Source organism: Mesoplodon bidens (assembly GCF_964165515.1).
Source record: "Mesoplodon bidens genome assembly, chromosome: 8".
NCBI lineage: Eukaryota > Metazoa > Chordata > Mammalia > Artiodactyla > Ziphiidae > Mesoplodon > Mesoplodon bidens.
The window spans coordinates 75,411,803-75,426,843 of NC_138165.1; the positions used below are offsets into that span (position 1 = coordinate 75,411,803).

The 15,041-nt window shown below is 45.6% G+C and overlaps 1 protein-coding gene across 4 annotated transcripts in view; it reads right to left on the minus strand.

Annotated features, from left to right (window-relative positions):
- Window positions 1–13,368, minus strand: part of ANKRD44 (ankyrin repeat domain 44) — a 328,696-nt gene extending 315,328 nt beyond the window's left edge. For all 4 annotated transcript variants that reach the window (XM_081242878.1, XM_081242876.1, XM_081242877.1 and 1 more), the window contains exon 1: window positions 13,201–13,368. In XM_081242878.1, the coding sequence (XP_081099004.1) occupies window positions 13,201–13,227 (27 nt within the window). In that variant the 5' untranslated portion in view covers window positions 13,228–13,368. The remainder of the gene's footprint in view (window positions 1–13,200) is intronic.
- Between the last annotated feature and the right edge of the window lie 1,673 nt (window positions 13,369–15,041).

Consider the following 15,041-nt stretch of genomic DNA (forward strand, 5'->3'; position numbering starts at 1 on the left):
ACATAGCTCTGCTCATTTCTTCTGCAGCCTAAGTAACAACCTCCACTCTGGTTTTTCTGATTCTAGAACTCCAAGAAATAAGGGTCAAAGTGGCTGAAGAGCAGAGATCGATGTGAAAAATTATTTCAAAGAACAGAGAGCGCAGGGACGACCAACTCAGGCTACGTTCAACAGCATCTCCAACATTCACCTCAGAAAGCAACATGCTCAGCCTCCCTCCCATTCCTACTTCCTTCCTTCTTTGTCTAAAATATGGTTCTCTCCTATTTTTCTGTCTTTAATCTACTCCTTTTCTCATTTTCTTTTTCCCGTGACCCTTTTTATTTTGTCCTACACCTTCACCGGGTATAAACTCAAACTGAAATACACTTTAAAATTAATATACACGCATGTATCCAATGATGTTTAACTTACCTCCTCTCTAAATAGCATTCTGCAGTTTTAAGAGAAAAAGGACTCTAAATTAAAGTGACTTTTCACCCAGGATCTGTCATCTGACTTTTTTAACCACATTTTTTTTTCAGAGAAATTTAGGGTTTTCTATCCTGTTATGTATTCATTCAAGGCTTGAAGTTTTACACCGATGTTTTTCAGAAATTACACCATGATTTTTTTTTTATCGACATTGCTCTATCAACTATTTTGTTCTTACTTCCTCAAAAAGACACCATTATATACTTCTGCGAAGAGGAAATGGCATTCTTATAAGTAATTTTCAGTTCTTTTTGACAACTTAAATCAAGAATGACTGCAAATGCCTCAGAATTTTTTCAACGCACAGTTATTCTCCTATCTAAACATAAGATTCTTCAGTCAAATAAACTAAGCCAATTGATTTGTTTAAAATGAAATGAAAGAAAAATACACCTCTTAAAGTTGTAGGGGGACCAAAATGCTACAATTCAAACCTACGGATGGAAATTTCACACAAAAATAAAACAAACACACACTCTCTACCAATGTTGTTTAAGTTAGAGAGAAGGAAGACCAGACAAATGGGCATAAACTTAAAACAAAACATAATTAAAATCATATTCTTATAGAGCTGAAATTAATCCTAGAGAGCTAGTCTCTTTAGTTTGACAAATGAGGAACCAACTAGAGATTCAAAGACTATTTATTGAGTTTCTACCGTGAGCCACTTGCTGGACAAAGACTTTTCCCACCTGATTATCACAACTTTCCCATCAAGCAAGTATTATTATACCCATTTTATAATCGAGAAAAGTTGTGTCACAGGAAGAATGACACAGCTAGTTAGGAGAAGAGATGTGCTTATAGCCTAGGTCTCCAGACATCAATTCAGTGTTCTCTTAACTATGCCACTCCCATGTAATATTTTTGGAAACTGTTCACTGAGATGCCACAATATTTTAAAACATTACGAACACAGTAATAGAGTACCCTAGAACCCTGACATAAGACTCTTTGCTAAAGAGCAGAGCTTCTCAAAACAAGATTGTGCCTTCTTGGCTGCTAAGAAATGGAGCATTAGCAACTAAATGTTACACTCGCCTCAGAGGCCCCAAGACATAACTGTACTGAGGCTCCAAGGCACCTAAAACCCTATTCACTTGGCTTCTAAATAACTTATGACACTATCGTTTACTCAAGTTGCAGTTGGCCAATTCTCAAGCTTACAGTCTATTCTGAAATCTGGACTCCATTAAGAAGGATGTGGAAAGATTTTCACACTTGTAGGAATAAACGAAGATATTTCAGCATGCGTAAAGCAGCACTGAAATCCCTGGGGCAACGACCAACACCCACTTCCTGTTCAGGTAAGAAGAGAGGGGAGAAGGCAGGGTCATTAAAATTGAGACCTTATGGGCTTCCCTGGTGGCGTAGTGGTTGAGAGTCCACCTGCCGATGCAGGAGACACGGGTTCGTGCCCCGGTCCGGGAAGATCCCACATGCCGCGGAGCGGCTGGGCCCGTGAGCCATGGCCGCTGAGCCTGCGCGTCCAGAGCCTGTGCTCCGCAGCGGGAGAAGCCACAGCAGTGAGAGGCCCGCGTACCACAAAAAAAAAAAAAAAATTGAGACCTTATAACTGCTTGCTGTTTTTAAAAAGTAGCCGGGTTAGATAGAAACAGGGTTAAAAAGTTAATATAACAAAATGACTTTTTGGCAACTCTAATATCTGAATTCCCCTGGAAAAACCTCACCCTGAAATATTTCACAAGGACAGCCAAGTCCAGGTCTTCCTTACACACACAAGATGTGATTTTTAAGGCAGACACTCAAATAGATGACTGGAGTCATGAGTGCCGCTTAGACTAAGTCAATAGGCGGGTGAACCTCACAACTAATTCAGAAGCATATTTCTTTAGGCAACAGAGCTAGCAGAATTGTGTGCTTTTCTGACAATCAGTCAAAAAGGATTCTAAAAACTCTACTGAAGATATTCTGTCAAGTGAGAGTGAAGGGCTTGGAGGAGAACAAAAGGAGCAGGAAGAAGTAAAAAGAAAGAGAAACAGTTTCCAGAAAAGAGTGAGTCAACTAAAATATTTCAGTGCCCTGGACAAATGCTAAGGTTCCGTGGGGTTTTTTTCTTGTTTTGTAAGATAAGGATTCTCTTTTTAAACATAATCACAATACTATATTCATACTTTAAGTCATCAAATAGCCAGTCAGCATCCAAATTTCTCCAACTGTCTCTCAGAAGTGTGTTTTTTAAGTTTGTTTGCATCAGAATCCAATTAGTCTTAATTCTCATTTAATCTACATATTTCCCCTCCATCTTTTTTTCTTGCAATTTTTTTTAAAGAAATGGGATCTTGTTATTGTAGAATCCCCACAGTCTCTATTTTTTTAAGTAATTTTTTTAATTAAAAAAATGTGTTCGGTTAAAAACAGGCCATCTCTAGACCTACTACATTTTTCCACCAATGTCCTGCACCATGAAGACCATCCAGCCTCTTTCAATGAAGTCCATGCTACTCCAGGATACATGTTTGTCCACAAAATGTTGCCATGACAAGTAATACATGCAACATTCTATTCAAGCAGAGGGTGTCATGGAGACAGAAGAAACCACAGGTAACACCTTACCTTATGGTTTAATACTTTTTGGAACAAGGTGGGGTACATGTTAGTTTTTAAAAGTTCATGCCTAAGCAACAAATGGGAATAATGAGTTCTGTCCAGATACAAACTCATTAATTTAGGTCTCCAGGAGAGGACACGTAGTACCTATCAGAAGAACTCAAGTGAGAAAGATTTGTTAATATACAAACACCTCTCCCACCAAGTTTGCATGTTAACTATTTCTTCCTTTTGCTCTTCTGCCTTCCTAGCATGAACCCTATGCTTCAGTAAATTCACAGTCCTCAGGTTACCCCGACAGGTACCTGGCACGTCACTCATCTGGGATACCTTCCACTCCCATCTGCTGCCTAAACCATTCCTTTCCTCAAGGACCAGTTGGGCTCCCTCCAGCTCCCTGAAGCCTTTCTTAATAACTCTGCCCATCTCTGGACTCCTGTAGTCCCTAATCAGTACCCCAAAATACAGTCTAAACCTGTGCTATAGCTGGTTTGAGAGCTGTTTCATATACCACATGTATTCAAGAAAGATTTGAGGTGGGCCTTCCACCTACAAGGCATTCAGTCATCTCTAACAAGACCATGACCTCCACAGGGAAAAGGGTCTCTTGTGATGCTACACCTATGTCAGGAGGCCAGAAGCACAATGGCTAAGAATGTGCACCTTGGAGTCAAGCTTGCCCAGGTGTGAACCCGAGTCATGTGACCCTGAATAATTACTTAATCTCTCAGTTCTCATTTGCATCATCTGTAAAATGGAATAATAGCCACTCCCTTCACAGGTATGTTGTTAGGATCAAATCACATAAAGCCTGAGTATTATCTTGTCTCCTTATTACCAATTCTCTGTCTGGTCTCTATTTTATTGGACCTAGTCTTACCTGTTCTTATGCTTTGTGGAAAGAGGGGGAGTGGAGGACTCCAGCTGAGTCACTGCCATGGAGATGGAGCTCATTAAACACCCCTTGATTGCTTGAATGCACAGAAGATCCACTTTGCCATGGGTGTGTGTCCCTTCCCAACATATTTAGGGTCCCTTTTCCTAGTGTCACCCTGATACCTCCCCTGTAAAGAAATGGAACTTGCTCAGAGCTAAATACAATGTTAACCCATCTCTATCCCAATTTAAAAAGAGAGGAAACAACCGAAAAAAAAAAAAAAAAGACCAAAAGTGATCTTTTATCTTCTGATGGGGCCAAAAATTTACTCTGAATTTTGTTTGAATGGAAACTCAATATCCCAGTGTACAGACAGAAGCTCTGTTTACAGAAGTTTTTCCAAATTTTTTTCTTTGAGCACCTCATAAGTAAAAACATTTGAACACATACAAATATATACACATACATACATATTTATTTCATTCACTTAACAAATATTTACTGAGCCTTCACTATGTGCCTTACACTGCTCTAAGTGCTGAAGATACAGAAGGAAATGAAAAATATATATATCTTTGCCCTGTTACTTGTGGCTCTCCTACACGTAAGTTTTTATTTCAAAAAAATATGGATATATTATATATATATAACATATGGTATAAAGGATATGTACCATGGAGAAAAGAAAGAAACAGTGACAAGAAGTGTGTGGAGTGGGCATTTTAACTAGAGCAGCCAGAAAAGAATTCACCAAGAAGGTAATATTCAAGCAAAGATCTGAGAGAGGTGAGGGTGGGCCATGCAGATACCTGGGGAAGATTCCTGCTTCACAGGAAGCAGGAAGCTCGGGGACTGAGGCAGGAGTGCACCTGGCACATTCACTGAATAGTGAGGAGGCCGCTGTGCTGGAGCCAAGGAGCCAGGGAGAGACTGGAAGAGACATGCTGGACAGGTGAGTGGCAGGACTGGGTGGAGAGGGCCCGGGGCACCACTGTATGATGTTAGCTGCATGATCTGAGAGCCATCACCCTGACAGCTATGTTGAATAGAGTGCAGGGGCCAAGGCTGGATGGGGAAGACCAGTCAGAAGTGCACTGCAATAATCTAAGTTGTGGTTTGGCCAAGGTGGCCAAAAGTGGAAAGTAGAGCTAAGAGGGTTTTATAGTACTAGCATATAATATACATTAAAAGTACACACAAACAAAATTTTTAAGGTATTTTTTAAAGAAATATTCTAATATTTTCTTTCTCAAAATCAAGAAGGCAGCCCGTTCACCCCTGGAGTAGAGGTGCCCCCGTCCTCTTTTGGAGGGCATTGTTCAACAAAAATTGGTTGGCTGATTTGTATCACGTGACCTGAATTTCTGCCTGGCTTTCTGCTGCGACACTTGTCCTGTGTTCACTTCCTATCTTCTTCTTCATCCTGCCAGTCTTAGATACCAAAACAAGTTTCCTCCACAGACAGAGTGTATCTACACATGTTGATCTCATGCAAGAAATCCCTCCTTGTGAAAGTTTATGGTCTTTGGGTCCACTGCACCCAATATCTGGGGCCAATGGTGGGGAAACAGGCTTGTTAGACCCAGATATTATTGTGGAGTTCAATCAAACAGGATTAAGGAGAGAACCCAGGCTGCTGTTCGCTAAAGCAGCCCCTCTGAGGAAGGCTCCAGTGGGCCCCAGCTCACCACAGCTCTCAACAGTCAAACATGGGGTCTGAAAGTTTGCTCCCCTTGCCCTGCAAGATGCTCAAGGGAGTCTCAAAAGGCCACACTGAGAAAGGCCCCAGGGCTTCTGTGTCCCCAAAACCAAGCTCCTGGAGACACTAGAAGATGGCATTTTGGGGGAAAGGACCCCTGACTCAGGCAGAACTGTGGGTGCTGCAGGGAAAATCATAAGTTCATGGAAGGCAGATACCTTTTGAAACCAGATTCCAAGAGTTGAGAAGAGGCTGACATTGAAATACCTGGGGTGTTCTCTTAGAACGTTAGGATGCTGAAAGAATTTAGAGGACTCTCCACCCGCCCACTCCCATTTCACAAAGAAACTAAGGCCACGACCTGCCCAAAGCAACACAACTATTAGAGAAAGAACCATGAGTAGAATCCGGATCTTCGGATTCCCGATCAAGTGTTATTTTAAAAATAAGTGAAAGCAAAACTGAAGCAATTTAACATGGAACTCTTTAGAAACAGGTTAGAACTGTGATTAAATGTTGCGTGTCTCGGCCTCAGATGTTTCTGCACACCTTTAATTTTAGAAGGAGTTGGTTGGGGTCGGGGTGGGGGGCTCCCTTGGGGCAAAATGGCCTCTTGGCATTGAAGATACCTTAGAAAGTTACATGGCGGTGCTTATGACTCATGAGGATGTGTTTGAGGGGATGAGAGACAAATGAAAACCAAGAAACACAAGCGAACATTGGCTTAGTGAAGCCTGAAATGGCCCAAAGATGGACTACATGCTTCTTTTCTTTGCTTGGCCCAATTAATAGAGTACTAGACAAATTTTCAGTTTTCAAAAGGAGAGACAAGTGAAAGGATCCTTAAAAGTTATGAATATCATCACAAAAAATTAGAGTCATGAATCATTCATTTCAACCTCTTGGGCGACCAACTCTTTCAGAAGCATCAACATTGATAAGAGAAAATACCTGCTCTACTAACTTTCCGACAGCAGGGCAGAGGGCGAAGATGATGTTGGCAAAAGGGTACTAAAGGAATAATCAATAAAATGGATAATCTATAAAATGAAGAATCTTAGATAATCTTGGGTTATCTATAAAATGAAAGCGGGGGACAGGGCAGGAATCAGTTCCTGAATGACTGACGTCGGTTAAAACTCTCTTCTGGAGCCAGAAATTAACTGTTTGACTTCGTTACCTGGGGAGCTCAGTTAGAGCTCATCTGCAAACACACCCTCCTCAGCCACTACACCCATGCAGGGGTGAGTCACAGAGGGAGAGAGTGGAGCCCAGGCACTGGAAAGGCGCCCAGTCCAACCTCTTCATTTTACAAAGAGGAGCCTGAGGCCCACAGAGGGTAATCTGACTGGCCAAGGGTTGGCTAAGACACTATATATGCTACCTCTCCTTTATCTTATACCCACAGCAAACACTGATTAGCAATCGTCACATTTCCCCCCATCTCTGGCTGCAAGAGCCACAGTGCTTCTGACATATTGGTCCTGCAACCCCTGACCAACTGGTCAGAGCTGATGTGTGAGAAAGAGGCCAATTGCCAACTCGGGCCTTGCATAAGGTCAGAAAAGTCTTTATCACACCAGCTCCCGTGTCAGTCTGACTGGAAAGACAGTGACTGGTCTACTAGCCAAACCAGTTCACTATTACTGTCACTTCAATACTGAAGTGAGCAAACATAGTTTACGTGTGTGACCTTGTGTCCTGACTCACACCTGTTTCCTCAGTGTGATACTTAATGGTCCCCCCATCATCCTCAAAGGTGTCCCAGTTTGGATTAACACGATATGGTCATCCAAATTCTATGTTACTCCTAATCACCTACAAACACTTATAAATGTTTGTTTTTTGAGTACACAGTGTGTCAGGAGAAGAACCACTGACCCAGGCACCAGCAGTTTTGCAAGACACTTTCAAATAATACTAAACCCAAATAATCTTTGTAAGGGCCTCAGGGACCACTACTCTCACCAACCTCTTTTATATATTGAGCTTCAATACGGAATTTTCCTTGGAATAAAAACAAAAAGGAGAGCCATAGCTTATGCAATTTTGGAAACCACAGGATTATCAGATCTCTGTAGCCCCTGCCTATTTATAAATTATTTCATGTTATAGTTTCACCTATAAAAATCCACACTGGACTTCCCTGGTGGCGCAGTGGTTAAGAATGCGCCTGCCAATGCAGGGGACACGGGTTCGAGCCCTGGTCCAGGAAGATCCCACATGCCACAGAGCAACTAAGCCCGTGCGCCACGACTACTGAGCCTGTGCTCTAGAGCCCGCGAGCCACAACTGCTGAGCCCGAGTGCCACAACTACTGAAGCCCACGCACCTAGAGCCTGTGTTACTGCAACAAAGAGAAGCCACTGCAACGAGAAGCCTGTGCACTGCAACGAAGAGTAGCCCCCGCTCGCCGCAACTAGAGAAAGCTCGCGCGCAACAAAGACCCAGTGCAGCCAAGAGTAAATTTAAATAAATAAATAATTGCTTGTAACACAACACTGTATATATTTACAATACTGTAAATATTCCAATAAAATTTTTTTTAATTCACATTATATTGTTGAAATAGAAATCTTTTTAAAGAATGTTTCAGGCCTATTTCTGGCACAAAAAAGTGTGCCTTTCTGAGTTTATATTTACTCTCTGTTTAGAAGAAAAGAAGAAGTAAAAGTTGAAACCTTAAAAAAAAGTTTTCAATCAATCCAGGGCTAGACCTTGTGTACCACTGCTGGATTTACACTAAAGCAGCCGGTTGTTTATTGAGAGGCATAAATTCAGTTTATTTGGAAAACCCATTGGTCTAGACATCATAGGTATCACGTTGATGCTCAAGAGAAAGATACCAATATCATCATGTGGAATGTTTAAAATTCTTACCTGGCTACCTAGACAGAAGCTAGAAGGAAATATATCAAGCTCTCAAGAGTAGCTCTCTCGGGCTTCCCTGGTGGCGCAGTGGTTGACAGTCCGCCTGCCGATGCAGGGGACACGGGTTCGTGCCCCGGTCCGGGAAGATCCCACATGCCACGGAGTGCTGGGCCCGTGAGCCATGGCCGCTGGGCCTGCGCATCCAGAGCCTGTGCTCCGCAACGGGAGAGGCCGCAACAGTGAGGCCCGCGTACCGAAAAAAAAAAAAAGAGTAGCTCTCTCTGAGTATAGAGACTTCAGATGGTTTTAACTGTTTTTGCTTGTCCAGCTTTCTGGGTTTTGTACAATGACCAGTTTGTTAATGACCAAGAAGAAAATCACCAAGCTACCAACCAACACATCATTCTCCAGAGTAGGGAGGTGAAAGGCAAATGGGATAAGCCAGGCACCAGTGTGGCAGGAGCAGAGGCCTCAGAGCAGCTCCTGACTCTGCCAGACCTGGTTCTGGCCCCCAAGCTGGGAGGAATGTGGGAGTGTGGCTCACCTGGAGCCTTCCAGGTAAATAAGAACAGGCATCCGTGAGTCCTACGGTGAACTGCCCTTTCAACTATCGTAAGTATAGCTTTGTGGTTAGAGCCCCACCTGTGCAATCAGACTGCCAGGGTAGGACACTGCACTCCATCACTTACTGGGTGTGTGACCACGAATAAGTCAATTAGCCACTTTTTTCCTGTTTTCTCATCTGTAAAGTAAGAATCACACAACCACCTACCTCCTAGCATGGCTGTGAGGATTAAGACAGACGATTCATGGCAAGGGCCCAGCATACAATAAGATCACAATAATGTAAGCCATTATTAGGTCTCTGCCATGAAACACCAGTCCTCAAGTGCCCTCCCCAAACCACGTGACTGCATCCCAAGACAACTAGAGAAGGGTCCAAAGAATAAAGCCTTTATTTTCCCTTCTCTGCTGAAGTCAGAACTGGACGCAGAGTTTGCTGTAAGCCCCGTGCTGCCGGGAGCCCTGGAAGGACAAGTGCAGCCCAGTAAAATATGTAACGTGTCCCAAGACCCCACACTAAGGGCCAGAAATGCTTCTTTCAAAGTTACAGGATTTCTCGTTTCTTGCCACTGCCACGGCTGCCAGCCACTGCCTTTGGCAAGGAGGTGGGTGACTCAAGTGTGAGCTACAGGACTTGGCAAGAGGACACCAAACCAAAAGGCCTCCAGGCAGGAAGCTCCAAAAAGGGCCCCCTGCAGAAAGAGTTTGTCTACAGGCAGCCCTCGAGATGGAGATGGCTTTCCACTGTCACTAGCAAATTCAAGAAGAAGAGTGAATATCTCAAAGATCCAATAGCACTTACCATTCTGCTTCAGAACTTTGAAAAACTTTTTTGGGGGGGCCAGGCTAAAGATATGACCACACTCTTAAAATCACTGCAGTGCCTTCACTATATGACATAAAGAACACCCCCCGCAGCCCTGAAAAGTTCAATATCAAATAAAATTGCAAAGAATTTCACATCTATCTTGAAACAAAATGTATTACATTTGGATGCAATGAAACTTTCTTCCCCAAACTTAAAATTACCTCACTTTACCAAAGATATAAATAAACCTCCCAACGTCCATCTATGAGGAAATAATTACATTATTAATGTTAATTACATAGGTAACTGTGTGCTGTGCTGTATAGGGTAATCAACTTGACCTGATTTGCCTAGAATGTCCTGGTTTTAGCACCAAAAGTCCCACATCCTCGAACACCCCTCAGTCCTTGGCAAACCAGGAAGACTGGTCCCCCTAATGCTGCAAGAAAATTGATGTGTGTTTTGTGAAGGGGAAAACAGAAGAGACAGTTAAAATGCAGAAGTACTCAATGCGAAGTTTGTTTGCAGCAATAGCTCCCAGTTCCTTTTCATAGTAAAAAAGAAAAAACAAACAAACAAAAAAACAACACACTTGCCTCTCCCTTCCCCCTTTCTTTCTACTCTCCCAAAACAGAGTTAAGAAAAGGCATTTTCCTCCTTTTGCAAGATGGAGATGTCAGTACAGGACTGACTGTTGAGGTGTTGACCGTCATCGCCAGCAAGCTCCTGCACCCAGCTTCAGCGGGACCGGAAACGTCACCTGCTTTCATGTACACGTGAAACTTATGTGATGTTACAAATCAATGTTACCTCACTTTAAAAAATAACAAAACTCAAAAAAACAAACAAAACCAAAATAATAAAACAAACAACTAGTGATTCAGGTTATCAACAGCAAGAATGTGTCCTCAAACTAAAAATCCAAGAACCCTGGCAAAAATAAGATCCACCTTGCAAATAGGGTGTTAAACAGATGAGAGGGAATTAACAAGTGACTGCTTTACAAACAGCTGAGTGGAGACCTAGGCACTCTTCTTCAAACTCTAAGGCCCAGATTCAAAGCAGGTGGCCCCCTACTCACAATAGTGAAGCAAAGCTCCTGCAACAGGAGTTTAAGCAAAGGGTTTTTAAGCCTCTGGTGAGATTAAGAACCAGCTTCTAAGAATTTAGTTGCAAACTGAAAGGTAAGACTATCTAAGGCAAGAAAGACCACACACTTCCTGGACCTAAAGGCTCGCAGAAACCATCACTGCTCACCACTCCACGGCACCCAGTCCACCTCCTCACCGGTTTTGCCCCAAGATAGGCCGGCAATTTTTAGATGCTCTTGAATCTTAGAGCTCCTTAGTTTCCCTTTATGCATCAGTAAATGGAACCAAATGAAGGTTATACAACTCTTTCTTTCCCCCCACAGTAACACTAGTTTGTTGGGGGAAGGGTTGGGATGTATTCAGAAACACTTTAAAAGAGAAACTATCTTTGAAAGTCTGACTGTGATAAGTCCTGGAGAATAACTTCCTTTTTTTCTAAGACCAAGTACACTCTTCACTAGTGTTGATCTGATTGAGGAGAGGATGCCTTCTTGTCAGCCTTTCAACACATCCAATGACAAGATGGAGGGAGGTGTCTCAACCCCTAGAAGAAAACACAGGAACCTGGAAGGCAGGAGCCAGGAGAGCATCTCTACCCTACAAGTCAACAGCTGGGTCCTTGAGGAAGACATGCTTCCCTTCTCTATACCTCAGTTTCTTCGTTTAAAAAATCAAGGATCTGGGTGAAGATCATCTTTGGCATTCCTTCCAGCTCTAAAATTCTATGTAAAATTCCTTTGTGTATGTGAAAATGACAACGCCTATTAGAAGCATTTTTTGTACTTTGAAGATGAAGATTTAGGCATTAACAGAGAAATATAGGAACTTGCACTGGCAAAGATAACAAGACCAAGGCAGACTAAACTTGGAAGATTTAAAACAAGCAAATGTCTAACAGTTGTTAAGTATGTGACCAAAAGGTTGAGGGGAAGCCTAAACTAGTATCAACTTACAAGCACTCTTCAATGCTCTGGAACCAATGCGAACAAGTAGATTGATCACGATTACCAGCTGCTCCCCCTGCTAAATTTAACGATAACGTGAATTTTAATTCAGTGATCCCTCCCCCACACAAAAAGAAAATTTTAAAAGCCTGAAAATACTTATGGAAAGCAAAGCAAAACTTTGACTCTAAAGGCAGGAGAAAAATTATCGTGGTGACTGACTGCATTTAAGTCGCAGGAAGTTCTGGCTGGATACTGAGGACAGCGAGGCACGAGGCGCAACCCACTGGATAAGTATGAGATGTTTAACACCAAGGACTGGCATGTTTGACCGTGTGTGTCAAAGTCAAGACTGCCTTGCCGCCTACCAGGACCGCAAAACAATGTTCATTTCACTATCCATAAATAAATGGCAGAAGAAAAAAAAGAGCAAGCTGTTTCCTTTTTTCGTAGGACGAGCTGCAGAGTTTTGTCATGCAACTTGGTTGGGCGCCTGTGAGTGTCAATGCCCTCAGAGCAGCGGAGTCCGCAAAGGTAGGGTGTTTCCATTCCACAGACCTGCAGTGAGGACTGTCAACCGAGCCAGCAAATAGCCCCACCTTTCCGAGCAAAGGACTCCAGAGCTACCCTGTGCGGTAGCCCACAGTCTGTGAGTGGAGCCCCAGGCCGGACTTAACTGCTCTTGGCAGAGCCGCGCCAGGGGCCCCCATCGCGCACCACGCACACACAGCCTCTGGGCTACTAAAGAGGAAGTCAGGATGTCATGTCAAAAGGGTAAAGACAGCCCGACCACACGAGAGCCGCGGTATGGGCCGGTCTCCGGCTTGGCTGGGGGTCTCTTGGCTTGTCCCAGGCTGCCATCCCTTCTCCCTCTCCATCCACGGTCCTCCTCCCGGCGGCGCGGACCAGCCTCCCCTCGGCCCACCCGGGCTGGCGGAGCCCACGCTGCGCAGCGCCACAGGAACCGGAGGAGCACCTCGAGACTCCCCTCCCCCTGCCCAGCCCGGGCCCGCGGACAACGCACTCCCGCGCACCCCCGCACGCCAGAGGGAACCCCGCCGCCCCTTCCCCAGCCCCCGGGGCGCCCCGGCCGCCGAGGCGAGCGCGCAGTTCCGACGGCCCAGGGCGGGGACCGAGCCGGGGAGGAGAGCTGCAGCCGCCGGCTTTCGGAGCAGCCGCCGGCCGCACACACTCCTCCCCTTCGCCGCGAGTAAACAGCTCGCTGGCACGCTCCGCGCCGCGCCCCCATCCCCCCGCCGCGGCTCCGCGCCGCCCCGCGCGCCGGCGCCGCCGCCCCCTACCTGGTCGGTGAGTTTGAGCACTGCCATTCTTCCGCTCCTTGGCGCGCACACACATACAGGTCCCCGGCCCGCAGATGTCACGCCAGGAGCCGGGGAAGCGGAAGGGACTGCCAGGGGAAAGGAAAAAAATCTGGCTCCCGAATTTGACAGCCCTCCCCCTACTCCTCCTCCGCCGCCTCCTCCTCCTCCCGCCGAGAGGCTGACACTGGCTAGTAGGGTTTGCAGCCGAGCCCGCCCGCCTTTATACAGGAAGTACCGGCTGCTGCCAGCCGGGCCGCCACTGACATCACCGCGCGCTGCCTCGCTCGCCGCCTCGACGCCTGGGCCGACGCTGCCTCCTGCCGCCCGCGGCCGCGCCTCGCAGCCCACGACCCTCGGCGCCCCCCCGCCCCCGCCCCCGGCGCGCCGCCGTGGGGCCGGACTGCCGCCTGCTTCAGCACCTGCACTCTGCGCAGGGGTGAGCGGGACCGGGGCCCGCGGCCGCCCCCGCTGCCCCCACCCAGGGCGTGCACGGTTAGAGGCCCCTCTCCCGGGGGGCTGATCATGACCCCCCACCCTCGCCCTGTCTCACACAAACACCCACAAACACAACCTGACGAGCAAGCCCTGTGGACACACCCCAAGGGGCAAGAAAGGCTGCACTCACACGCAGCCAACTTTAACCCTGGAGATTGGATCACACGCCTTCCCCTAAACCTCTCCCCCTAATCCGGAATCAGACTGCGCAGCACTTCAATTTATCCCACCTGGGCCAGGGGCCACTATGCTGATGCTCTCTTTGTGTAATACGGGGAGGCCCCGACGCTAATTCTTTAGCGAGTGTTTGTCAAACATTTGGAGGGTGGGAACAAGGGCTCTGGCCCTCGCATCTTGTTCTCCAGCTACCTCCCAGTTGGACACGCGCAGAACCCCATCATTAAATTCAAACTTTGGGTGTTGATTTGGGGAGGAAGGAGGTGGACCGGAGTTACCAGAGAAGAAAAGAGGTCTTAAATTACCGCATTAATTGGGCTTTTGAGGATTTCCACCTGTTCTGACTCATTCATTACTACAAAATCCAGTTACCATGCTCTTCAACAGATAGAAGACCCAGCTGTCAAACAGCATGGGGATACACACACAACGGTAATAGTCATAATCAGAGTAAAGTGTTAATACTTGTGGAATCTGAAGCAAACGCTCATTCATTCAACAACCATGTACTGAGTGCTGACTTTTACCAGATACTGGCTAGGCACAGTATGTAAAGGGGAGCATAAACATCCAAAATACCTAGTCTTAGGAGGTCTCTGACATAGTCATCACTAATGAATGTAATTACAGAATGAGATAAGGGATCACAGGGGGAAAATAATACTTGTGAAGGAATCCATGACAGAGGAATCAGGCCAGACTGGTAGGTGAGGATGGGCTTCCCTGAGAAAGTGACAAGAGTTGAGATTCTTCAGGAGAAAGGGTTAAGTGGGCAAGTGTATGGGGTGATGCTCCCAGGCAGCCCCACGTGCCCCTGGCATGCCATGGAACAAACCTACAGTTGAATGGCAAACCAAAACCACAGTATCTACCCTTCATTCACAAACCAAATGTGGACTCTTCCTCCCCACTTTCAGAGCCTCCCCAAAGAGTCTCTGTGAGAAAGGAGAGGAGGGGTGGTAGCTTTTGCTTAGTATCCTCCCATTTATTATCTAACCATGGGCTTGGGATTCTGTCACACAGGCAAGGGGAACCAAGAAAGCACTCTCCTGGCTTCCACTCCACTATCCTCAGTGATGCACAGAGACAAAAAAAATTTCACTCCAAGGCCTCCCTCAAACACAAAATAGTTTGCTTTTGCTGCATCT